General features: G+C 46.4%; 12 protein-coding genes across 12 annotated transcripts; 5 read left to right on the top strand and 7 right to left on the bottom strand.

Moving 5' to 3' along the window:
* Window positions 1-341: 341 nt before the first annotated feature.
* Window positions 342-1,730, top strand: EYB26_007653 (uncharacterized protein; the record flags this gene model as incomplete). The annotated part of the gene is made up of 4 exons (XM_054266916.1): window positions 342-403; window positions 490-615; window positions 668-1,157; window positions 1,212-1,730. 4 exons carry the CDS (start codon window positions 342-344, stop codon window positions 1,728-1,730), a joined length of 1,197 nt encoding a protein of 398 aa, XP_054122891.1.
* A 306-nt stretch (window positions 1,731-2,036) lies between these two features.
* On the bottom strand, window positions 2,037-3,510 carry EYB26_007652 (uncharacterized protein; the record flags this gene model as incomplete). The annotated part of the gene is made up of 4 exons (XM_054266915.1): window positions 2,037-2,716; window positions 2,776-3,159; window positions 3,226-3,420; window positions 3,480-3,510. The coding sequence occupies 4 exons, from the start codon at window positions 3,508-3,510 to the stop codon at window positions 2,037-2,039; spliced, it is 1,290 nt and encodes a 429-aa protein (XP_054122890.1).
* A 959-nt stretch (window positions 3,511-4,469) lies between these two features.
* Window positions 4,470-6,182, top strand: EYB26_007651 (uncharacterized protein; the record flags this gene model as incomplete). Its single annotated transcript, XM_054266914.1, has 2 exons — window positions 4,470-5,127; window positions 5,182-6,182. The coding sequence occupies 2 exons, from the start codon at window positions 4,470-4,472 to the stop codon at window positions 6,180-6,182; spliced, it is 1,659 nt and encodes a 552-aa protein (XP_054122889.1).
* A 591-nt stretch (window positions 6,183-6,773) lies between these two features.
* On the bottom strand, window positions 6,774-9,045 carry EYB26_007650 (uncharacterized protein; the record flags this gene model as incomplete). Its single annotated transcript, XM_054266913.1, has 6 exons — window positions 6,774-7,042; window positions 7,097-7,906; window positions 8,021-8,565; window positions 8,625-8,751; window positions 8,833-8,883; window positions 9,003-9,045. The coding sequence occupies 6 exons, from the start codon at window positions 9,043-9,045 to the stop codon at window positions 6,774-6,776; spliced, it is 1,845 nt and encodes a 614-aa protein (XP_054122888.1).
* Window positions 9,046-9,812: 767 nt separating this feature from the next.
* EYB26_007649 (uncharacterized protein) lies at window positions 9,813-12,146 on the bottom strand (the record flags this gene model as incomplete). Its single annotated transcript, XM_054266912.1, has 8 exons — window positions 9,813-10,237; window positions 10,299-10,746; window positions 10,801-11,062; window positions 11,119-11,543; window positions 11,639-11,698; window positions 11,755-11,797; window positions 11,852-11,943; window positions 12,069-12,146. 8 exons carry the CDS (start codon window positions 12,144-12,146, stop codon window positions 9,813-9,815), a joined length of 1,833 nt encoding a protein of 610 aa, XP_054122887.1.
* Window positions 12,147-12,747: 601 nt separating this feature from the next.
* On the top strand, window positions 12,748-13,276 carry EYB26_007648 (uncharacterized protein; the record flags this gene model as incomplete). Its single annotated transcript, XM_054266911.1, has 4 exons — window positions 12,748-12,857; window positions 12,917-13,061; window positions 13,128-13,186; window positions 13,243-13,276. The coding sequence occupies 4 exons, from the start codon at window positions 12,748-12,750 to the stop codon at window positions 13,274-13,276; spliced, it is 348 nt and encodes a 115-aa protein (XP_054122886.1).
* Window positions 13,277-13,538: 262 nt separating this feature from the next.
* EYB26_007647 (uncharacterized protein) lies at window positions 13,539-14,434 on the bottom strand (the record flags this gene model as incomplete). The annotated part of the gene is made up of 5 exons (XM_054266910.1): window positions 13,539-13,616; window positions 13,711-13,758; window positions 13,826-14,218; window positions 14,271-14,290; window positions 14,356-14,434. The coding sequence occupies 5 exons, from the start codon at window positions 14,432-14,434 to the stop codon at window positions 13,539-13,541; spliced, it is 618 nt and encodes a 205-aa protein (XP_054122885.1).
* A 499-nt stretch (window positions 14,435-14,933) lies between these two features.
* On the bottom strand, window positions 14,934-16,368 carry EYB26_007646 (uncharacterized protein; the record flags this gene model as incomplete). Its single annotated transcript, XM_054266909.1, has 4 exons — window positions 14,934-15,615; window positions 15,675-15,819; window positions 15,882-16,189; window positions 16,244-16,368. 4 exons carry the CDS (start codon window positions 16,366-16,368, stop codon window positions 14,934-14,936), a joined length of 1,260 nt encoding a protein of 419 aa, XP_054122884.1.
* A 401-nt stretch (window positions 16,369-16,769) lies between these two features.
* EYB26_007645 (uncharacterized protein) lies at window positions 16,770-18,134 on the top strand (the record flags this gene model as incomplete). The annotated part of the gene is made up of 4 exons (XM_054266908.1): window positions 16,770-17,106; window positions 17,181-17,320; window positions 17,383-17,532; window positions 17,589-18,134. 4 exons carry the CDS (start codon window positions 16,770-16,772, stop codon window positions 18,132-18,134), a joined length of 1,173 nt encoding a protein of 390 aa, XP_054122883.1.
* A 665-nt stretch (window positions 18,135-18,799) lies between these two features.
* Window positions 18,800-20,110, bottom strand: EYB26_007644 (uncharacterized protein; the record flags this gene model as incomplete). The annotated part of the gene is made up of 2 exons (XM_054266907.1): window positions 18,800-19,898; window positions 19,962-20,110. The coding sequence occupies 2 exons, from the start codon at window positions 20,108-20,110 to the stop codon at window positions 18,800-18,802; spliced, it is 1,248 nt and encodes a 415-aa protein (XP_054122882.1).
* Window positions 20,111-20,360: 250 nt separating this feature from the next.
* Window positions 20,361-21,133, bottom strand: EYB26_007643 (uncharacterized protein; the record flags this gene model as incomplete). Its single annotated transcript, XM_054266906.1, has 4 exons — window positions 20,361-20,636; window positions 20,697-20,754; window positions 20,805-20,884; window positions 20,978-21,133. 4 exons carry the CDS (start codon window positions 21,131-21,133, stop codon window positions 20,361-20,363), a joined length of 570 nt encoding a protein of 189 aa, XP_054122881.1.
* A 72-nt stretch (window positions 21,134-21,205) lies between these two features.
* Window positions 21,206-21,968, top strand: EYB26_007642 (uncharacterized protein; the record flags this gene model as incomplete). The annotated part of the gene is made up of 4 exons (XM_054266905.1): window positions 21,206-21,266; window positions 21,364-21,509; window positions 21,572-21,709; window positions 21,777-21,968. The coding sequence occupies 4 exons, from the start codon at window positions 21,206-21,208 to the stop codon at window positions 21,966-21,968; spliced, it is 537 nt and encodes a 178-aa protein (XP_054122880.1).
* Between the last annotated feature and the right edge of the window lie 170 nt (window positions 21,969-22,138).

The following is a 22,138-nucleotide window of genomic DNA, read 5'->3' as shown; positions in this document are numbered from 1 at the left end:
TCTCTGCTAAATCTGCCTCAATGTAAGGGTAATTTGATTTCAGAGACCCGTAATAACATTACGTATTGACCGTACACACTAGCTGTATCAGGAACTGCCGATGCTTTAGGCCAATCCAGTCAATTCCTTCCGATAAAGAATATAAAGATCCATCTTTCCATTCGACTGTCCCTCTCTCGACACTCCACACTTTTCAGAAACTCTTTGTTTAAAGTTGAGCTTCAGAAAGAAGATCTCTTGTTCTATCTTCTACCTATATTAATTCTAATTGCATCCCTCGACCTGAAGCTTCTTTCTTTCGTTGCTATAAATTTCACCCCGCGCTTATCACATTCCCCGCCATGTCTCTCCCTCCTGTCTACATCGTCTCTTCTGCCCGTACCCCAGTGGGGTCCTTCCTTGGGTAAGTACTCAATTGCTTTCTTGAATATTAGGTGATGCTTCTGTTCAAGAATTTGTGCTAATTTGTCATGTTTCTCTCTCTTACAGCTCTTTGTCTTCGTTGTCTGCCACCCAGCTCGGTTCTCATGCTATCAAAGGAGCTCTCGAGAGGGCAGAAGGTGTGAAAGCCGATGATGTCGAGGAAGTCTTCTTCGGAAATGTGCTCTCTGCCAAGTAAACATTCCACTCACTCATCCCTTCTTCACAGAAACTAACAACTTGATAGTGTTGGACAGAACCCCGCCAGACAGGCCGCCCTCGGTGCCGGTCTTCTCGATTCCACAGTATGCACAACCGTGAACAAAGTTTGCGCCTCCGGTTTGAAGGCTGTCATGCTCGGAGTCCAGCACATTCAGACTGGCGGTGCCGATATCGTCGTTGCCGGTGGCATGGAGTCCATGTCTAACACACCTCACTACCTTCCCAGTCTACGCAACGGTGCCAAATACGGCCACCAGAACTTGGTCGATGGAATCATGAAGGACGGTCTTACCGATGCATACAAGCAGGAACTCATGGGTCTTTCTGCCGAGGAGTGTGCCCAGGACTACGGCTTCAACCGTGAGCAACAGGACGAATATGCTATCCGTTCTTACCAGAAGGCTCAGGCTGCTCAGAAGAGTGGTGAGCTCAATGCTGAGATTGTTCCTATTGAGTTGCCCGGCTTTAGGGGCAAGCCTGGTGTCACTGTTTCTCAGGACGAGGAACCCAAGAACGTAAGCCATTCTGATCTTTAAAACAAAATGTTATAGGTATTGACTTTCAAATAGCTCAACCCTGATAAGCTCCGCGCTATCAAGCCTGCTTTCATTCCCGGATCCGGTACCGTCACTGCTCCCAACTCCTCCCCCCTCAACGATGGTGCCGCCGCCGTCGTCCTCGTCTCCGAAGCCAAGTTGAAAGAACTCAACCTCAAGCCCATTGCCAAGATCCTCGGCTTTGCCGACGCCGCCCAACAACCCAGCAAATTCACCACATCCCCCGCTCTTGCCATCCCCAAGGCGCTCAAGAAGGCCGGTGTTACTCTAGACCAGATTGACGCTTTCGAGATCAACGAAGCTTTCAGTGTTGTCGCCCTCGCCAACATGAAATTGCTCAACTTGCCAGAGGACAAGGTTAATATCCACGGAGGTGCTGTTGCTATTGGCCACCCTCTTGGTGCCAGTGGTGCCCGTATCCTTGTCACACTTTTGGGTGTCCTCAAGGCCAAGGGTGGTAAGCTTGGATGTGCTGGCATCTGCAACGGTGGTGGCGGTGCCGGTGCTCTTGTTTTGGAGTCTCTCTTATAATGAAACCAAGAGAGGAATATATCCGGCGTATTAATGAATAAAAAGATAGTTACGGGTTTCCTTTGTTTTGTCTGTAATCAGATTTTATGAAGAGATATCAATATAGTTGTGTGTGCTTGGTTATTGCTCCTTGGAGAAGCCTGACCATCAATCAATTTCAAATATATACCCTCAAATTAAATATACTACTATATATCTACTACATACCAACCCAGTCAATCATAATGGTCTAGTCATATTCTGAACTATAAGTACATACATACATACGTGAATCCTACTTTTACATATAACTACGCAAATCGCAAGCTAAGCAAAAGCTCCAACAATCGACATAAGCATAGCCCCGCCCAAAACAGCAAGACAAGCTTCCACTCTCCGCCACCCATTAAGCGTCTCATAGCTCTCTTCGCTCAGAAAGTCCTCAGCAAGCAACTCCACCAACCCCGCGAAGAGCAGCAGACCGCTGCTGATGGCATTCGTGAATCCGACCATTATAAGTCCCGTGGCGCTGGCCGGGTCGTACATGTTGTGCAGAACAAGGCCAATGGCTTGACCGATTGGTGTTGTTGTGCCGTATGCGCAGGCCATGAGCCATGGTTTGAAGGAAGATGGTGGGAAAAGGCTTGGTATTAAGGAAGCGATTCGGGATCCGAGCGCGAAGCCTTCGAATGTTTGGTGGAAGGAGATTGCTACTAGGAGAACAATGAATGATGTGCCCGTGGCTACGCTGAGGGCCATGCCGATGAAGATGCTGTGGAAAAGAATGCCGGCTTCGAGAAGAAGGCATTGGAGGAGCTGTCTTTGGGGGTTTTGGAGTTGGGTGACGGGCTCACTTCCTTGACGGACGTGTTTGGTACGTCTTTGGTGAGGAATTGGTTCATCATCCGCGTAAGAACCCAGTTCTTCCATGTCAAGTCCATCATCGTTATTTACGGAGGCGCTTTGACCCGTGGCAGTCGGAGATTGAATGAGACTTTCTGTCGCCGCTGGAAATTGTTAGCATTATAGTCCCAAAGGAACTATCGCTAGCTAGAGGGAAATATACCTTGATCCTGATTCGACAGATGAATATATTCCTCACGCCCTCTATGTTTCGGCTCCTTCCGATTATCCTTCACAGGAACTCCACCAATGAGTTCATCATAATCTTTCCCATGAACATGTGCGGCGCCCTGGCTCGCAAAGAACATTTCAACCGTAACAACCAAAAATACCGATAGCATTGCTATAAACCCGGCCATTGCCGGGTACCCGTGGGTCCAGAAGGGAGGCAAACATGAGTTCAACAATGAATTGAAAGCGGTAGGGAGTAAATGGACGAATGCCGTGGCTATGAGAACTCCGGTACCGAAATGTCTGGAGAAGAAAAGGAAATGTCGTGGGATAGGTAGTCCAGGGAATCGACGCGCTAAAATTGGGAATGAGCATGCTATATACGGCTGTGTTAGTCTTGTAGTTTCCGGCACGACCTGGAAAGGTTGTCAATGGGAGTTACCTAATGTGCTGAGAATAAGAATGAGAAATAAAGCAAAAACGTGAGCGGACGTGTTGTAGTATCCCGCCTTGTCAGAACCACATGTCGACCCGTCCTCTGCTCCCCCGGACGCCCTCAAATCAATACGGCGTTGGAGCTCATACTTCAAAGCTTGGATTGGGATATCTCGTAATAAGAGCGAGGAACCTTGAGCGTCTATACAATGCATTTGTCAGATGAGGTTTCTCAAATCCTCCGAATGAATGAATGCTTACCGGCTCGCGCCTGTACGGCTTCTTCAAACATTGTGAACAATTCTTAAGCTGCCCAGTAGACTCGCATTTTTCTTTCAAAAATAAAGAAATAAATAGATGCGCGCTCAACGCCGTAAAGGCGAATCCGATAGTTTCGGATCCTTTGGGTAGTCAGAAAACGGTTATCAGAGATTCGGAACAAGGAGAATGTGATAATCGCTCGATGGACTCAAAGAAGTGTGAAATAGAATAGCTGAAGGCATATATCACGAGAGACAAATCATCCTTTAGGAGGAGATGGTACAACTGACTTGGTCTAGTTGGCTTTTTATCAGATCAATCTAAGATTCCTTAGTCTCCGACAACCCGCAAGAAGGTCGCATTGGGCCCACGTGATAGATAACATCAGCACAAAAACTTGAATCTTCAACTAGTTAACTAGTTAACTAGAGAACAGCATAACGACTTATATAAACGATTTCATGTGAATTCAAGTCCTTAAGCGACTTCCTATAAGATTTAAGATATTCTGTATTTTCAAAATTGTTTAACCAATAGCCTTTAGCAAGGGCAAATTGTAGAAACCATATTCAAGTAAATAGATGCACGTGATTTTATATCCGATATCGGCAATTATTAAAATACCGCTAGTAACGGCAACTGACTAGCTTTTTCCAGACTAGTGACGATTGTTATCTTTATCGCTTAACTAAGTTATGCTTATGCCGTCATGTCGCTGCCGAGTCTACAAACCACATGAACTTCCTCCAGTCACGACGGCCACTTTCATATAAGCTCATATGACGACTCTGATGGCTTAAATGCCGCCTCCTCCTATAGCACTTACTTCAAAGCCATGAGGGCTTCTTCGACCTCCCTCGATCACACATTTGACGCGAACACGTCGAACCCATTCCTCGCACCTAGCCAACCTCCTCAGACGTATCATGGAAGAACAGGAAACGACAACACCTTTATATTCTCTACCAAACCCTTTCAACGCTGTTTGAAATGAGTTGCAGCATATGTACCTGTTCTGCCAGCAACCGAACGCCGTTTTACTGTCCTACTTGTGCCCGGAGTCATTTGTATACGCTCAGATATGAAAACGCCCGGGTGCTACTTGAGAAGGAATCGATAGGAAAAGAGGTAGAGGCAGCGGTCGCTGGGAATACAGGTGTACAACGACGACAGCAACAACAAAATGCGAATACAAATGCAAACAACAATACTCGTCAAGCGAGCCGCGAACGGAATTTAAAATGGGATGCCCAAGCAGCCCAGACAGAGCAGGCTCGATCCTCTGACCGGATACGAGCTATGCGAGACTGCATAGAGACCCTGAGATCTGATATCGAGCAGCGAAAAGCTCAGATCCGCCACATGAAACTGCAGCAGAAACAACGTCGCTCAGATGCGGAATCCGCAAACTTCCAGCTCAGTGAACGACGGAATGCTGCCTTGGCGAGTATTCAAAATGGAATAAAGAGAACAGAACATCTTTGGCATTCGTTACATAACAAGACTGCGGAGTCGAGGATATTCCTGTGCCGCGAGGCTGCATTCTTGTACGGTCTTCGACAGGAGGTTGGGAAACGAGAAGGTGGGAGAAAGAGCGAGAAATACTATATTGGAGGCGTACAGATTGTTGACTTGAGAAGCTTGAATGGTATGTTATACAGCTCTTACGGTCTTGTGCCTTTTTTTTTTGACATACATATAGGTGCCTCACCACCACAAATCTCCACGGCTTTATCCAACATCTCTCATTTACTCATACTTGTATCCCACTATCTTTCCCTCCGACTGCCTGCAGAGATCATTTTACCTCACCGTAATCACGCGATACCTACAATCTTCACACCAGCAGCATCCTATTCCTCGGCGCAGGATAACCTGAGCGATGTCTACCACCCATACAACCATTCCAAACCGGGCGACACTCGCAAACACCGAGCTCGGCCGTTATCAGTTGAAAAAACGCTCCCAAAATTAGTCAAAGAAGAACCCGCCACATATGCCCTCTTCATAGAAGGAGTCTCCCTCCTGGCCTGGAACGTATCCTGGCTCTGTCGCACTCAAGGCCTGAACATCGGCTCCGATTCCTGGGAAGACATCTGCAACATCGGGAAAAACATGTGGCAACTCCTGGTTTCACCAACCACAGCCCAAAACGCAAACACCACCACTACAACGAGAGCAATATCCAGCCGAGAAACCGTCGCTGTTCGCCAAAAGAATAGTAATCAACAGCAGCCAAAGACTATTATCCAAAGGACGAAATCGTTCCCCATGCTAGGACATTATTCTCATGGTACCTCGCACTCTTTCCTCGGTGCCTCGGAAGGCGTCGAGTTCATGAAGACGTGGAAGTTGCCTACACCAGCTAAGATAGCGGATAAGCTAAAGTCAGCGTTGTTGGGCGAGATGGCTAATGCTGAATGGGAGTTGTTGGAGGAGAAGGAATGGGATGATCTTGCTGAAGGTGGTCGGGATAACGATGCTGCGAATCCAGCTTCTCAAGGCGGGAATCGTAGGGCCTCGTTGACGGCGATGACGATGACTAAAAGCAACTCGGCTGAGACAGTAGATGATATTTCAAGTGCCAAACCGATGCGTACTTCTCTGACCTCAACAACTACGACCACCTCTAATAGTAATAATACTCGACCCAGTGGAACAAGTGGCTGGACCAAATTGAAGAGCAAGCAACCAGGAACATGACGTGCAAGGGCATGTATACTAAAACTACTTACTGCATTAATAGAAACCTAGACCATTGAAGATTACCTTACTATGCATAAGAAATGAATGAACAAAAGGTTTGATTCTATGGAAAGTCGTCGAAGAGAAAAATAGACAAGAGATATTCGAATCACATAGAGACAAGGAAAAAACATTTCTCATCGCCAAAGCAATCTAGATGTAGAGAAACCCCGTTTTTTGTCGCGTGAGAAGAAAGAGTAAAAGAAGAAAAAAAGCATAATCATTACTTTATGACTCGTACATGACAATTCTTTTTTCTCTGTTTCGGCTCTCGCTTTTGTTCGTTGGAAAAAGTCATCAATTTTAGATCCTCTGTTAAAAGGAAAAATGAAAATAGACATAGGAAAAAGTTTCATTATCATTCCGCACTTTAAATTTTTGCCTTTCCATGATTCCCGCAAATGTATCAAAGAAATGACCTCAAACTCTCGGATATTGAGAAAAACGGTGTTTCAAAACGATTAGTCGTGAAATAGGGCGAGTGGTAGGTTATCGAGGTTTGAAGGGAGAAAGGGGGATGAGGGTTTGGTTTTGAGAGGAGGAAGGAATTTAGCGGGTGGCCATGGCCTTGGTGATGAGGCGCTTAAGAGCCAACTCCTTCTTCTTCAAGTCATCGGGGGTGGAGTCGTCAATTTCGAGCTGGCCCATGGCATCGCTCAAAGCAGACTCGATCTTCTCCTTGTTGCCACGCTTGAGCTTGAGGGACATGGTAGGGTCGGAGATGATCTCCTCAACACGGGAGATGTAGGATTCGAGTTGTTGGCGGGCCTCGAACTTCTTGCTGAATTCCTCATCGCTGGACTTGAATTTGGCAGCATCTAGAAATTGGTTTAGTATGGTATTTAGCTTTGAGATATTGTACGAAAACTTACCGTTGATCATCTGTTCAATCTCAGTGCTGGAAAGCTTGCCAACAGCGTTGGAGATGGTAATGTTGGCGGTGCGGCCAGAGGACTTCTCAGTAGCGGTAACCTTGAGGATACCGTTGACGTCAACCTCGAAGACAACTTCCAAAGCAGCCTCACCAGCGCGCATGGGAGGGATAGGAGCGAGAGTGAATTCACCGAGAGAGGTGTTGTCCTCACAGTTGGTACGCTCACCCTGGTAGACAGGGAACTGGACAGTTTGCTGGTTGTCAACAACAGTGGTGAAGGTACGCTTCTTGATGGTGGGAACGGTTTGGCCACGGGGAACGACGGGAGCGAAGATGTTACCCTCCATGGCGACACCAAGGGAGAGAGGAACAACATCGAGAAGGAGGAGGTCAGAGGTCTCCTCGGAAGTGGCCTTTCCACTGAGGATACCGGCCTGGACAGCAGCACCGTAGGCAACAGCCTCATCAGGGTTGATGCTCTTCTCGAGCTTCTTTCCGTCGAAGAAGTCGCTGAGCAACTTCTGAATACGCGGAATACGGGTAGAACCACCGACAAGGACAATCTCGTCAACGGCGCTCTTGGCAATGCCAGAGTCCTTCAAGACCTGCTGGACAGGGTCAAGGGTGCCAGCGAAAGCCTTGGCGTTAAGGTCCTCGAAACGAGCGCGAGTGATCTGAGCATTGAAGTCCTCACCATCGAAGAGGGAGTCAATTTCAACAGTAGTCTGAGTAGCGTTGGAAAGAGTACGCTTAGCGCGCTCACAAGCGGTACGGAGACGACGGAGAGCACGAGGGTCGTTGGAGAGATCTAATATCATGTAAGCAATTCATCCATAACGGGAGGTCTTGAAAAAAAGCAAATCACGATATATCACTTAAGACACATCGATCAGAGCGATAAGAGAGGGGAGGAATCTCGCACCCTTCTTAGTTTTTCTCGTGAATTCTTTCTTGAAGTGTTCGAGAAGGTTGGTGTCGAAATCCTGACCACCAAGGTGAGTGTCACCAGCAGTAGCCTTGACAGTGAAGACACCACCCTGGATGTTCAAGAGAGAGACATCGAAAGTACCACCACCGAGATCGTAGATAAGGACGTTGCGTTCCTTGTCAGACTTTCCAGAACCCAAACCGTAGGCAATAGCGGCAGCAGTGGGCTCGTTGATGATACGGAGAACGTTCAAGCCAGCAATAGCACCCGCATCCTTGGTGGCCTGACGCTGGTTGTCGTTGAAGTAAGCGGGGACGGTGATGACGGCCTTGGAGACCTTCTTGCCGAGCTTGGTCTCAGCAACTTCCTTCATCTTGGTAAGAACCATGGAGGAGATCTCCTGGGGAGAGAAGGTCTTGGTCTCGTTCAAGTATTCGACCTCGACCATGGGGTTTCCACCCTGGTCGACGACCTTGAAGGGCCAGGACTCGATATCCTTCTTGACAACGGGGTCCTCGAATCGTCGTCCAATAAGACGCCTTGAAGTATGTTAGCCTCGTTTCATGACTATCCACGGAAAAGAGATAATTGTACATACTTGATATCGAAGATGGTGTTCTCGGGGTTCATGGCGGCCTGGTTCTTGGCGGCCTCACCGATAAGACGCTCCTTGTCGGTGAAAGAGACGAAGGAAGGAGTGGTGAAGCTTCCCTGCTCGTTGGCAACTGTAAAAGTTCAATCGTTAATCAGCCCGATCTCAGGAAATTTCTGCATTATAGATAATCGAATCGTGGTTAAGAACGTACTGATTTCAACATTGGAGCCCTCATAGTTGGCAACGCAAGAGTAAGTAGTACCTAAGACAAGTCAGCGATTGATGGTTCTTTTTTTACAAGTTGTGTCTCTTCCTCGTGAAGTGGGATTTTGACGATTCTCGTCCCAGCCGCACAAAGAGCAGCAAACAAAACAAACTCACCCAAGTCAATGCCAATGGCACCCTCGTAGACCTCGTCAGACATGATGAAAAGAGAAAAAGATCAAAAGGGTAAAGAGAGAAGGATGAAAGAAAGGATACTTTTAGAAAGCACACACACACACGAGTAAAAGTGAGGTTGTATACGTGCAAGACTTAAAGAAAATATTTTTGGCGGGGAGGGGCGATTAAAGGGCAAGAGCGGTGGAAATTTTTTTTTTTTTTTCGTTTCTTGCTGAGACTTCTCTTTGGGCCCAGAAAGCCCCACAGTTTACCCGAGTTGGTTGCACATGTTCTCTAACAGCCAATCATAATAGCCGAATTATGGATTAGATACAACTAGTCTGTTATTAGGCTAGTGGTAATTCTTCTACACCTCTCTCGTTGAATATCATCAATACAGCCGGCCCTGGCTATAACAATTAAACAAACACAAGCCTGCCCCATTTCTAGATCTTCCTCCATCTCGAAATTTTCAATTGAATAGGATTCGAGAGCACTCTAGCACAGTAATCAATCTGTTTTGGATAGTATTTCTCATTCGAAGCACGCCCTCAATACTACGTTGTTGTATTGTTCGATATTCTCTAGGAGAGACGGCCTTCTGTTCGCTGTATCCACGTCCGCTGCAATAACACCAATGAAAATCAATCATTGTAGAAAAAGGATGAATAACTTCGAATCTGTGCTATTGCGACGGCATTACCATTGCTTACTGTTATGACTGGGTTTGAAACTGTAATGGCAAGGTTCATTCATTATGCATTGATTCTACAAGGCAAGATCAAATCGGTAACCAGCTGGTAATTCAGCTTATCGAATCACTCTGAAAAATACGGTAAGAGATTCCCTCTTTTCCTCATTCGCCCTACCATGAATATTACCATTCACGCCTTCCTGTCCAGCGTTTCGATGTGAGACCACTTGGAAATCAATCTTCGTCAGACCAGCAGCTAGCCTGATATCGTAGCCTAACTCAGAGGGATTCGAATGAGGCAGAGGAGAAATAGGAGCTCTTTGAGGTCCAAACAGCGCGACCAGTTTCGTCCGCCTTTGTGCCGAGTTGGGGGCGATGCTGAGAGACAGCGATACGAAGCTCTGGGGGGCAGGAATATTCACCACAACCGACTGCTGTCGCATCACCGGCGATGCGGGGATATTCATATAGAACTTAGGATGAGGGCCCAGGCTTGAATGGGATTGTATAGTCAGGTTCTTGATCAACGCTTCTGACACATCTACGAGATTGGGCCTTAGTATTTCCAAGAACAAGGTAGAACAGGTAAAGTGGAAGCTTACCTTCGTCGGCTTTTCGAAATAGTGACTGCACAGAGGCATAACTTGGACGTTGCGGCACAATTGGCCAAGAGCTGATTTGATCACTACCACCAATCGATGGATTAAGCAGACCTGCGCCGGCCGTCGACGGCATTGGGGTCTGAGATGGTGAGGGAGATATTATTTTGCCAGGCATTGGACTTTGTCCAAGGCCGCCTAGCCGTGAAGAGTCTGGAGTGTCGCGATGTGCAGCTGAGCCTGGTCTCTGCACAGAATCGCCGTCTAAAGATGCCGATGCTGGAGTCTTGTCCTCGACTGATGAAGCCTTTTGGCCAGCAAACTTCAGCGTCAGTCGTGGTTCTGGCGTTTTACTCATCCCCAATTTGAGTTTGATACGCGGGTTTGACTCATCTATGGGGTCATCCGGTACAACACTTTTTGCTTCGGCAAGACGGCGCTTAAAATGGGCCTGCAATCTCATATTAGCTTATTGCATACTTTAACATTCAGACAAACCACGAACCTCTAGGATATTGACGAGGTCGACAATCTCGCTGTCTTCTTCGTTGAATTCTCGAGCGTTTCCCCATACGTATTCCATTTCATCTGCAAATAATTGCCAAGTTGGAAATGCCGTTTTGTGGCTGTGTGGCTTTCTTCCCTCAATGCCTCGAACTTGTTTTAATATACTGCGCAAAGAGACTGGATGCTGTATAATTTCGTAGTACTCTTTGTACAGGTTCTTATCAGGCTTGTACAGAAAGGGGCCTCCTACTTCCCTTCCTCTGTTGAAAGTTAGTGGGTTTTGAAAGGACATCAGGAATGTATGATAAAAACGCACCGATCGTCTCTTAAAGGAATCATTTCTGATATGATTTTATCTTGAGCAAGCTGTATCGTGTCACCCTCGAAATTCAGCTCCTCATCTTCGCCCTGGTCCAACTCCTGGTCAGAAGCTTTGTCGTCTTCTGCATCTGCTTCCGCATTATCTTCCTGGTTGTCACCATCTTCTTCACCATCCTCGTTCTCGGGCGTCTCAGTTATCTCATTTTGGTCGGGGATAGGGGTTGGGAATGGGATGTAGTTCGGGTCGTTGTACGCCGGATTGATTTTCGGCATGGTGCCTGTGACTATCTTTCGAATGCGCTCTGCATCGGCAAAGAGCATAGTACCCTTTTCATTGTACTTTTTTGCGTTGCTGACGAGCCGCTTGAGGTCGCTCTCAAGCTCCGTGAGGGTTGCATAGCGGTGTTTATTTAGTTTGTCCTGTTTTTAGAACGTGGTCAGTTGTGAGACCTTGATGTGATAATCGCGCCTTTACACGCTCCGAAAAGGACCATTTGATTGTTTCGCTCACTTACTATCACTTGGTTGAGAGATATCGGAAGTCCAATCACTTTGTAATAATCTGGATATTTCTTCTGCGCCAGACGTCAGTCCTGGTCCCTGTTTCTGTAAGGAAGTATCCAATCCTTACTTTGTCCGGAAGCTCATAGAAGTTGCTCGCGATAATTCGTCCACTACGCGAAGTGTTAGAAGTCTTCTCCCTCTACCGATGAAAAAACAGCCAGTACCTCTTGTCTGTCGCATGTTTAATGTCATCGATAAGCTTCAATCCGACTTTCGTGGTCTTTTGTGGGGTTTCGATATCATCAGTCTTGTCATCCTATATTGAACAAGCAGACATTAGCTTCTAACTTGTCGGAGAGAAAGTAACTAGTGGAGACAAGCTCTTGTATTTCGATATCCAGATGGATACGCGCCTCGTACTAGTATTTGGGACAAACTTACGGAAACCTTGCGCCGTTTTGACTCGGGCAAAGTCGTTGGCTCTGGGCCAGTAGAAGTAAATTTGCGCCTCATGCTCATCCTGGCCTAAGGGCTAAGCATGAGCTGTTTCATCAAGGAAAATCGCAGGAAACGTTATGTCACGTCACACGCGGACTTTTGCGCCAATGATTGGAATGGTCAGAAGGTAAAAAGGATCGGGTTTCCAAGAAGAATAATGTATTGCGACCCTGATTATGGTATTAATGGAACGAGGAAAGTGAAGAGTGTGTGAGCGCAAAGCTGTTGTGGTGTGACGATAGTTCGTGGATTGGATGTTCTTTAGAAGGAGAGTTCTGGTCGGGATATGCTGTCGGCTGGATATGTTAGCAGCGTAAGGCACCAAGGCACCAAGGCTGCCAGGCACGCGATCGGAAACATCGGTTTCGGTATTGTTACCGTACGTATTAGGTACAAATACGGTCCATTCATTGTCAATAAAAACAATAAGTTACTCCGCAGTTAAAACATCCTTAGCTCTTCATCAGTTCAGTCCCGCTAGAATATTTCCCCTCCTCTCCTTTGAGCTTCAATGCTTTAAATCTCCTGTTTTCTCCTGCTATCTCTCTCCATATTCCACTTCATCCTATCGTCGCTCATTTGCAGAAAGAAATTAAGAAAACAACGCTAAATCAACCGCAAGATGACCGACGATATTGATGTTTCCAGACGCAACAAAAAGCCTCGCCCGTTGCTTGACTCAGAGAGGGTAAAACTCGAAGAGTTCATCGATGCGATTCACTATTCATCCCGGTAAGTGTGTTATTTCCGTAGACTTTTGAATGGAATGGTGCTGATTTATGGTTTACCAGGTATTCCGACAGTGAATACGAGTATCGACACGTGCAACTGCCGAAGAACATGCTCAAGAAGATTCCCCAAGAATATTTTGATACCTCCAAAGGCACTTTGAAGCTACTCTGGGAGGAGGAATGGCGTGGCCTTGGCATAACTCAGGTACGATAGAATCTGTCAGAGCTTTCCATGCGCGATATTGGTGCAAAGGTACTGACGATTCGATAGAGTTTGGGATGGGAGCATTACGAAGTTCACGAACCAGAGCCACACATTCTCCTTTTCAAGTAAGACTCCGCTCGGAATACATCGTGTTTCCTACGGCATAACTAATTGAAACCAGGCGACCCATTAATTACCAACCTCCTGCGCAATAGAGAATGCAATCTTCAACCTGATTCGCGCCGTCTCCCCTCCGGCTCCTCGGTGACGAAGGAATTACCAAACATGATAATGGTTTCACGAATTGATTAATGAAATGTATGTGAGATAAACTTGGGGGTTGCAAATGGATGCTTCTTTTCTTCCTGCTTTGAAGTGTGGAAATAAATTACTATTCTGCATATAGTCTGTTTCTCCTTTCCAGGGCCAGGTGACCTCCTTTTACAACCGTGGGTGGTAACGGCTCTGTGTTAATTCTCAAACAACATTATTGCGAAGCCATTCATCCCATTGATCGGAAGTGAAGCTGCTGCTGATGCTCTTCTCTTCGATACCCTGCGCAAATGATGCAAGATTAGTATCTAGTATCCTTTCTCATCACAACGTCTATTGACGTCGCACGTGGTCACCCGGGGTTGATAGTACTCACGTCGAAAAAGACAGTAGGAGTGACATGCACACCAATAACGCGATTGGCCTGAGACACATGTTAATAGGATACCCCTACTTATTTAGTGCGACAATATGAAATATCAAAAACTTACCTTGACCATCAACTTGATATCATTCGTCACTCCATTTCCTTTATTGGCACCCTCACCACCATCCTTGATAACAAGTAGATCATAAACCTTCTTCTCATCTACCCCAACGGTAGCCGCCAACGCCGCAAGACGTTTATACGTATCATTCCTAATCTCATTCACGACCTTCTCATCAAAGTATTCCTTCTGCTCTTTGAAAAGGACCTGGCTAAAGTCCCAGAACTTCTCAGGAGCGACTTTGAGAACTGCAGCCCCGGCTTCGTGTACGAGGGTGGAGGATGGATGCCATGGCTGGATTTGTTGTCTGAATATGACCTGGACTTTGGAGCCGTATTTTTCGGTGATGAGTGGTTTCACGGAGGTGTAGAATGTGTTGAAGAGCTTTGCGGAGAACTGTAGTCGTTTAGCTAATGAAGTTTTCTCTATGTTGATAGGCAAGTCATACTGGGCAAACGTAGTCGAGATCTGTATTACGAAATGAGTGTATAAATACGATGTAACTTATATGTCGATAGGCGGCTGTTACTTACATAGCTCAATAGTATGTGGGGATGAGCCTATATTTGCTGCGGCCAACTTCTGACCCCTGAACTTTGGTGGAAGAGACATTGTGTGCTTATTTGGTATATGAGTTCCTCCAGAGATGTTGGAGGGGCAAAGGAGAGGTATACTTAATGCTTACTTATATGTGATGCATCCCGTCATTCACGTCATCTACACGTGCTCAAGCTAGACCAGATCTACCCGTAATATCCGAATCTTACTTTGATATACTTGAAGCTCGACTAGGAATAGTGTCAATGTTCTATTTGCTATGGAACACGTGTAAATATGTATGGTTCACTAATTCCAAAACACCAAAGATCCAGCATATGAAGAGGTATTTCGTGCAATGAGAGGAGTGGACGAGATTCGGATGCGATATCTCTACCGTAGTCGCTATAGAAATGAGTAGATGCCTCCAAAGTCATCGGCAGGCTGCCGTATCCGCCTGAGGTGCTATGTACTGATTCTAGCCTCATAGATATAGCTATGAATATCAACCATCTGCAATCGAGACCTTTCCAAGGAGTGATTTTTGTACTTGCCGAAGAGGAAGCAGAAGCAATTATTCACGATGATATCCAAGTGGCTTTTGACCATCTTGCCGAAGGTCTTTCAGATCAACCATCAACGAGCACCACTTCTTCTCGGCGGGATCATATTCACCGAGAACCTCAACTCTGCATTCTCCTTTGGGACCCTTGATGCCTATGGGCCCGCTAATATAAAACACACCGCGCGGCGGTATTTTCTTTTGGAGTGCTCTGTTTCTCATCAAATGTAGCTTGAAAGTAAGGTAAGCAAGGTAGAAATCAGAGCCTTTGTACTGAGAAGAAAAACTCTGCACCAAAGAGAGTGCTGTAGGTATACGAGAAGAATCAGGCTGAGATTGAGGCCTCGACATATCCGTCGTCGCTGGTGCTGCTGGGGGCTCAATCTCCTCAACAGCGCCTGAAGAAAGTGATTTTTCCCAGTCGGAAAAACTTTGTAAACTGACGTTGGTCGAAGGATTCAAATCTGATTGAAAATCGATATTTTTTAAAGTCGCGATAGCATCTCTGGTGGAACGATCCTCTGGTCCAAGATAGTTTTGAAATCGTTGTACCTTTCGCTTCCAAAGAACCGAACCAGCCTCATACATTGCAGAAGCCACAGCAGTTGGAAAGAGTGCTGCTGTCAGCAAATGGCCTTGCTCGCGGGGAATGGGCTTTGATATGAAGGCTATCTCATCATCTGCGATGGCCAAACTGTAATTTTGCGCATGTTAGAGACCATGACTATAAGGAGAGGTTGACACCACACTTACCCAATGGTTTCATACTGTGGTGGAGCACGGAATGGTGAATGAGCTAGCAGCCAGCTCTCCTCAACCTTGAGTGGCTTCCCTCCGAGAGCGCGTACGAATCTTGGTTGAAGTGACAATTTAGCAAGCACCAGCCCTTCCAATTCCTCTAGAAGAAGATGTGAGTCAAATATCTCTTCCTCATGTCAAGACTATATTTCCAACACTTACTAATCAATACACTTGTCTTTTCCGCGTTTTTGGCATATTTTTGAATAGCTTGCCATTCTGGGTCGCTTTTTTTGTAGAGATCACCAGGACGAAGTCGAGGCCAGGTCAGGGGTATGAATGTGACATTCTCTTCCTCCTCATCATGGACAGCCTTTTTATTTCCTTCAATGATTCGGGTTTCGCTCAATACCCCGGAAGGACCTGTAGACGAGGAATCGTTCAAAGTACTCTTCTCGAGTTGTAAATATACCAGGGAAGTCCAGAGTTGGAATGCGACGCCGTAAACGAGGATACTAGTAGCAAATCGTCTGAAAAAATTTTAGTCCCGCAACATTCGATACTGCCAATATCTCTAGACTTACTTGAACCATGGCCTCTTTATCCTCACAGGCCTAACGTTTACTATGCTGGTTGGGCCCGTGGTTAAAGTCCGACACTGGCGGAGATCGAATCGAGGATTGCGAGGGAGATAGCGCACCCAGATCATTGCCGGATATGTATTCGAGTAAATAGATATGTGGACATGACGATATTCCAAAAGTCAAGTCAAGACCAGATAGCGAGCGATGACTTGAGGCCGAATTCTGGAAGCACAAAATGTTCTTAATGTTTGTCAGAATCGCACGTGACTTGAGTGGGTAAAGTAACGGAAGGCGGGAGACGGCACCAAGTTATCATCCATGGCGGGAACATCGATAGCTCCCAGCTGCATACGACATATCAACCTCAACGAGCACCACATCTTACTAAATCACCAGCGACCGAGACAGAACGAAAGCCGACAGTCATTACCTTTATGACCCCACCTGCTCGAGGATTACAACGCACGACTTGAATGAGCCATTAATTGGCTTATCACCACCCCGGTACCCATTGTATACAGTCAACATGTGGCATACGCTGAAGCTTCTTCTTCCCTGTCTGGCCGTCGTGGCCAGCGCCGCGTCAGGATCGACTGAAGGATCTATAATCTTGCTTGATGCAGACCAAACAATTTCTTCCTTCACCAGGGATGTGGTTCGTGAAGACATTGCAAGACTATTCTTGCAGCAACGGATACTGTCCACCGAGAGCACCACACCTACTAACCAGCTACTTCTCGCGAGACCTGTTCTGGAGCTACTGAACATATATGGAGGGAATCAGTACAGCCTCTTTCAAGATGTGCCAATTAGTGAACAGCAGAAACTCCTTGTTGTGGTGGAGGGGATTCTGAAGGATAATAGTAAGTTAGCTTGGCTAGGCTGCTATAACCATCTCATATCTGACGAAGTTGCTGATTACAATCTTTCCAAATAGCTGCTATCGCCCCCAAGACCCCGAACACCGCATTGAATATGCGTTCAGTTTCTACGGATTTTGTCGACAGTATATTGATGGACACCATATCCGAATGGAAACATTGCGAATATGGAGCCAAGGCGAATGATGACGTTCAAGTACGTACCGCATCCTGAAGCCTGAATTTTTCAAGTGAACATACAGTTAACAATACCTCTAGAAGCTTCAGAGTTGTCTATATCAGCACCCAACCTTCATTGGTTCTCCTCAAAGACCAATCACCCAACTACTCGAAGGATTGCCTTTGTCGTCACTTGAAGCTTGGTCCGATGCCGCTGGTAGCAGAGAAATACTCAGACTACGATTCAACGTATGTCCTACTACCATATCCAGCTATTGATTTCTCTCTAACTTCTCCCCCAATAGGAGCACCTTAGTGATGCAACCACCGCAACACAATTCCTAACTTCGCTCTCCTCCCTCTTCGACAACTATGAACAAACCATCCTCCTTGTCCCACAACAACAAGAAGCCACCTCCTCCACACGCAAATCACCCATCAAGAAGAACGTCTACCCCACCGCTAGACCAAGGCTTCACTCTCAATCCCGCAGAAGCCAGAGTGTCAACGCAGCCTCATCAGACTACCTATCAACACTCATGCCAGTCTGCCACAGCACAAACGATACCTGCACCAGCTCCACAAACGCCTGCTCTGGCCACGGCGTCTGCTACCTCAAATCCGCCGGCGTCAAGGACAACGACTGCTATGCATGCAAATGCGACTCTGAATGGGGTGGTCCAGCATGCCAAAAGGTGGATATCAGTACGCAATTCTTCCTTATTGGAACCGTCAGTGTTCTCGCCATTCTGGCTGTGGGTGGTGGCATTGGCTTGTTGTTCAGCGTTGGACAGGAGGAGTTACCGAGTGTTATCAGTGCGGGTGTCAGCTCGGTAAAGGTTTCGAGGTAGATGATAGATCGACACTAGCTAGTATCGAGGAGGAGGTTAATGTTCATTTTCTTGGTCTTGTTCGTTCTTATTTGAGAAGATATATCATCAGTTTTCACCCAGTTTGCGATTGTACTAGTTAACGAGTCAAATGTATAAATACTACTCTTACTTTTCAGATACTATTGCAATACTTTCTGTCTATGCCGAAGAAATTCCTTCAATTATTCCGCATCGACTTGCGTCCTACAAAATAAATTTACAAAATCATTCTTCTTGGTTGGAGTGTACTTGTTGCATATCCAACTAGTATTGTAGTCATGACGAAGAAAAGCCCGTAGGCAAAACATCCTAGGACACCGATTGCTGAATATGAAGAAGAAAAAAGAATGCAGGAAAAAAACACACATACATAAAGTCTGCCAGTACCCGGATGGCAAGTAAAATGATATCAACATACCACGGACCAATATCACACTGAACGCCAAACTAGACCGAGGAGAAAAAATATGACAGACAGATGCGACCTGAAATTGAGAGGGAGAAAGATGAACGTGCGCATGAGGTGAGAAGATAGGAGATTCGTTAGTTAGAGTTGAGTGGAAGAGGGTATAATTTGAGGATGAGGAAGGGGAGGGAAAGTTGATGTTTTGTGATATTTGACACCAAAACAGAGCTTTTTAGGACTATTGCCCCTGCGGAGTTGTCCCGGCCTCCAGCTGACCAGGTGTACGGACTTCAGTAGTTTGTGACGTCGATTGAGGGTTTGATGTGCGCCAAAAGTTAAGCCTCGGTACCCATACGGGGGATCGTCTTGCATGCGTTTGCTCACTGGGTGGTGGTGTATTTGATGGTTGGATTCCACTAGTAACCCTCGGGTTTGAATCTCCCGTGGGCGGTACTGTCAGTGGTGCACGAGTGGAAAAATAGAATCTTGTTCTGAACGGGTTGATACGATCAACACTGAATGTTGGCTGTGGGGGTCTAAGTGCAGCAGCGTTTCGACCTGTTATACGACGTCCTCCTACTCTAGCATTTTCTGGAACTGCTTCTTGTCCCTCAGGTCGTGGTTTAGGAATGTAATAATCGGCCTTGCAGAGAGGGCAACAAGCTCGGCGGCTGGTTAACCAAGGATCGAGACATGAAGCGTGGAAAGCGTGACCACATGTAAGACCACGAACATCATCGTCATCTTCGATAAGATCGAGACAAATTGCGCAAGAGTCACCAGGACTGGGCAATAATTCTGCTGGAACGGCCCCTTGGATAGGATCATCATTTTCGTCGTGCATTTCTTCTTCATGTGGTGGATGTACGTTGCTAGCGGCTTCGGTAGTTGCAGTCTTTGGTTGAACTTCAGTAGTTGTAACTACTTTTGATTCCGAAATCCCATTAATTTGCTGGGCTACAGGGCTGGAAGGTTCGCTCACAACCGAATCTGTACGATCGTGGCCTTTTGGGGCATAGGCTTCAACGTGGTGCGCAGTAACGGATGGGTTGCTGTGTTCACTCTCGCCAGCCTTTGGAGACTCAGGTCTATTGCCGGGGGCAGCGATTCCTCCTTCGCTAGGAAGGCCTCTGTCGGCGCGAGAAGATCGCCATGCTTTGTATTTCATCAATGGAAATCGCTCGTTCACATCTTCCATAGACATTAACTTTTTCTCCCTTCTTCTTCGGTGTGTTCGAGGCACAGCCGTTAGATCAATAGGCTCCCCGGTTTCTTCATTTCGTAATTGTCGATTTCGTTGATTGTATCGAAAGCAATATTTTACACCGACAATGATCCTAGATTCATATCCAATTAACACTCTGTAATCGAGAAATCAACCCCATGGCGCATATACTAACCATAAGTTTGTGAAAACAACGCCAAACCCAAGAGCAACAAAGAAAAGCAGTGGAGAACTGCTTGGGCCACCTCCTCCACCACTACTGCTGGTGGAAGTGCTGGTCGCAGCAGATGTCGAGCTCGTTACTGTGGAAGTAGTGGACGACATGGCTTTGAATATTTTGTGAAAGCCCGAAAATCGTATCGTTTTTGGAAAATATGATGATCAAGACCAAGGAAAATTCGAGTCTGCTCGATATGCTGCTAACTTTGTGTAAATGTTGCCCGGATGCTGTCGGGTCCTAGAGATGGAGCCGCGCAAGGACAGGTTCAATACGGTGACAACCCTAACTACTACACCAGTGAGCTAGTATCCTGTCGTAGCATCGCATTGAAATCTCATTGCACGAAGTTGATGTTCATCTAGGCGCCCCGACGAGACGGAATCGAGATGACGTGGTCCTCGAGAGACTGGAATGGTTTCGGATGTCACAAGCCACAGCCGTAAATCGGACCCCAACTATGGAGTATGCTGGGACCCTGGTGAGACGCGGTTGTCGCTCAGTTGGTGGATGGGTGCCGTACTTTGCGAATTTCGAGCGATGGGACAAAAGAGAGTCGTAGATGTCGTTCGTTTCGTCTGGACGCGATGGTGAGTTGACCAAGGGAGGAGAGAGAGATGAAGAGAGTGTCGTCTCGATTCGTTAGTTCGATGGTGGTACGAGGTGGAGAAGTCTATTAAACTCGAGACATACATAACAAGCTTGTAACGATGTTACCAGATCGACGTGGGGGCGACCATCCTGGGCACTGCTGTATGTAGTGAGCACCAAATACCACAAGAAAAAGACCAGAATGAATACATTGAATAGACAATGGTAAATGGCAAATATAGGCAATAATCCAGTCCATAGCAAAGACCAACACACCGGTCAGGATCGATCTGCGAGCTGAAACGTCGAGGCGATCATAGGAGCCTCGTAAGTTACACCTGTACGACGGAGCAAGTTCCTTAAAGGAACATTACGTTACATACATAATAGATTACCAGCGTAGCACGGATCAGGAAGGACGGGGGCTGGCAACCCCAGGCATCAAGGCATGCAGCGGCGGTCTTGGCGCATCGGGGCATGCACGCAAAGAGTGGACGGACCATCTCCAATTCATTCATATCAAATCGTACTTGGACCATAGTGAGTGTATTGTCGCTCAACAATAATATCATTTCAACTAAACTCCGTTTCTTCGTCCTATCACACACAATATGGCGGAATCAAGCTCCCAAAAAACAAACCCTATAGTGTTCTTCGATATAGCCCTGGGAGGTGAGTTTCCAGAAGAGGAAAAGGCTCACACGCCTTTTTCTTCATTGTCATATGTCGATATATCTAGCAAGAGCATGCGCTGACGGTTCACTCGCAGGAGAGCCACTGGGCCGTGTCAAAATGGAGCTGTTCGCTGATGTCACACCTCGAACGGCTGAGAACTTCCGTCAGTTTTGCACTGGCGAGACGAAAAACAATCTAGGCCGGCCTCAGGGCTACAAAGGGTGCAAATTCCACCGTGTGGTATGTCTCCTTGTAGATATCGTTATTCTTTTTCGGTGTAAGTGCTAACTAATATTGCCCAGATCAAAGATTTTATGATCCAGGGAGGTGACTTTATCAACGGTGATGGAACAGGGAGTGCTTCTATATATGGAGGCCAAAAGTTTGCAGATGAGAATTTCAATCTCAAGCACAACAAAGAAGGGCTCTTGAGCATGGCAGTAAGTTCAGCAATGATCTATATACAGATAATTTTCTAGTTGATTGATGTGTTCTAATGTTCAACAGAACTCCGGACCAAATACAAATGGCTGTCAATTCTTCATCACCACAGTGCCTACGCCTTTCTTGAACAACAAGCATGTTGTGTTTGGCCAGGTTGTGGAGGGCATGGATATTGTCCACATGATTGAAAATACTCGGACTACGAGGGACAAACCGAATCAAGACGTCACCATAATCCAGTGCGGGGAGATGTGAAGAGAGAGAAAAGTTTCATATTTGACATATTTGAACTGCTTAGAAGATACCTAAATAATTCCAATCAAGCCCCATAGACTCCTTCCGGTTTCCTCGTCTTCTTGATCTGCTCCTTGAGAGTTTTTTTTTTTTTTTTTTTTTTTTGTTTTTTTCCCCCTTTAGAACAGCAA

The sequence above is a fragment of the Talaromyces marneffei genome, chromosome 6 (genome assembly GCF_009556855.1).
Source record: "Talaromyces marneffei chromosome 6, complete sequence".
NCBI classification, from domain to species: Eukaryota; Fungi; Ascomycota; class Eurotiomycetes; order Eurotiales; family Trichocomaceae; genus Talaromyces; species Talaromyces marneffei.
This window is presented reverse-complemented; position numbering and strand designations above follow the sequence as displayed.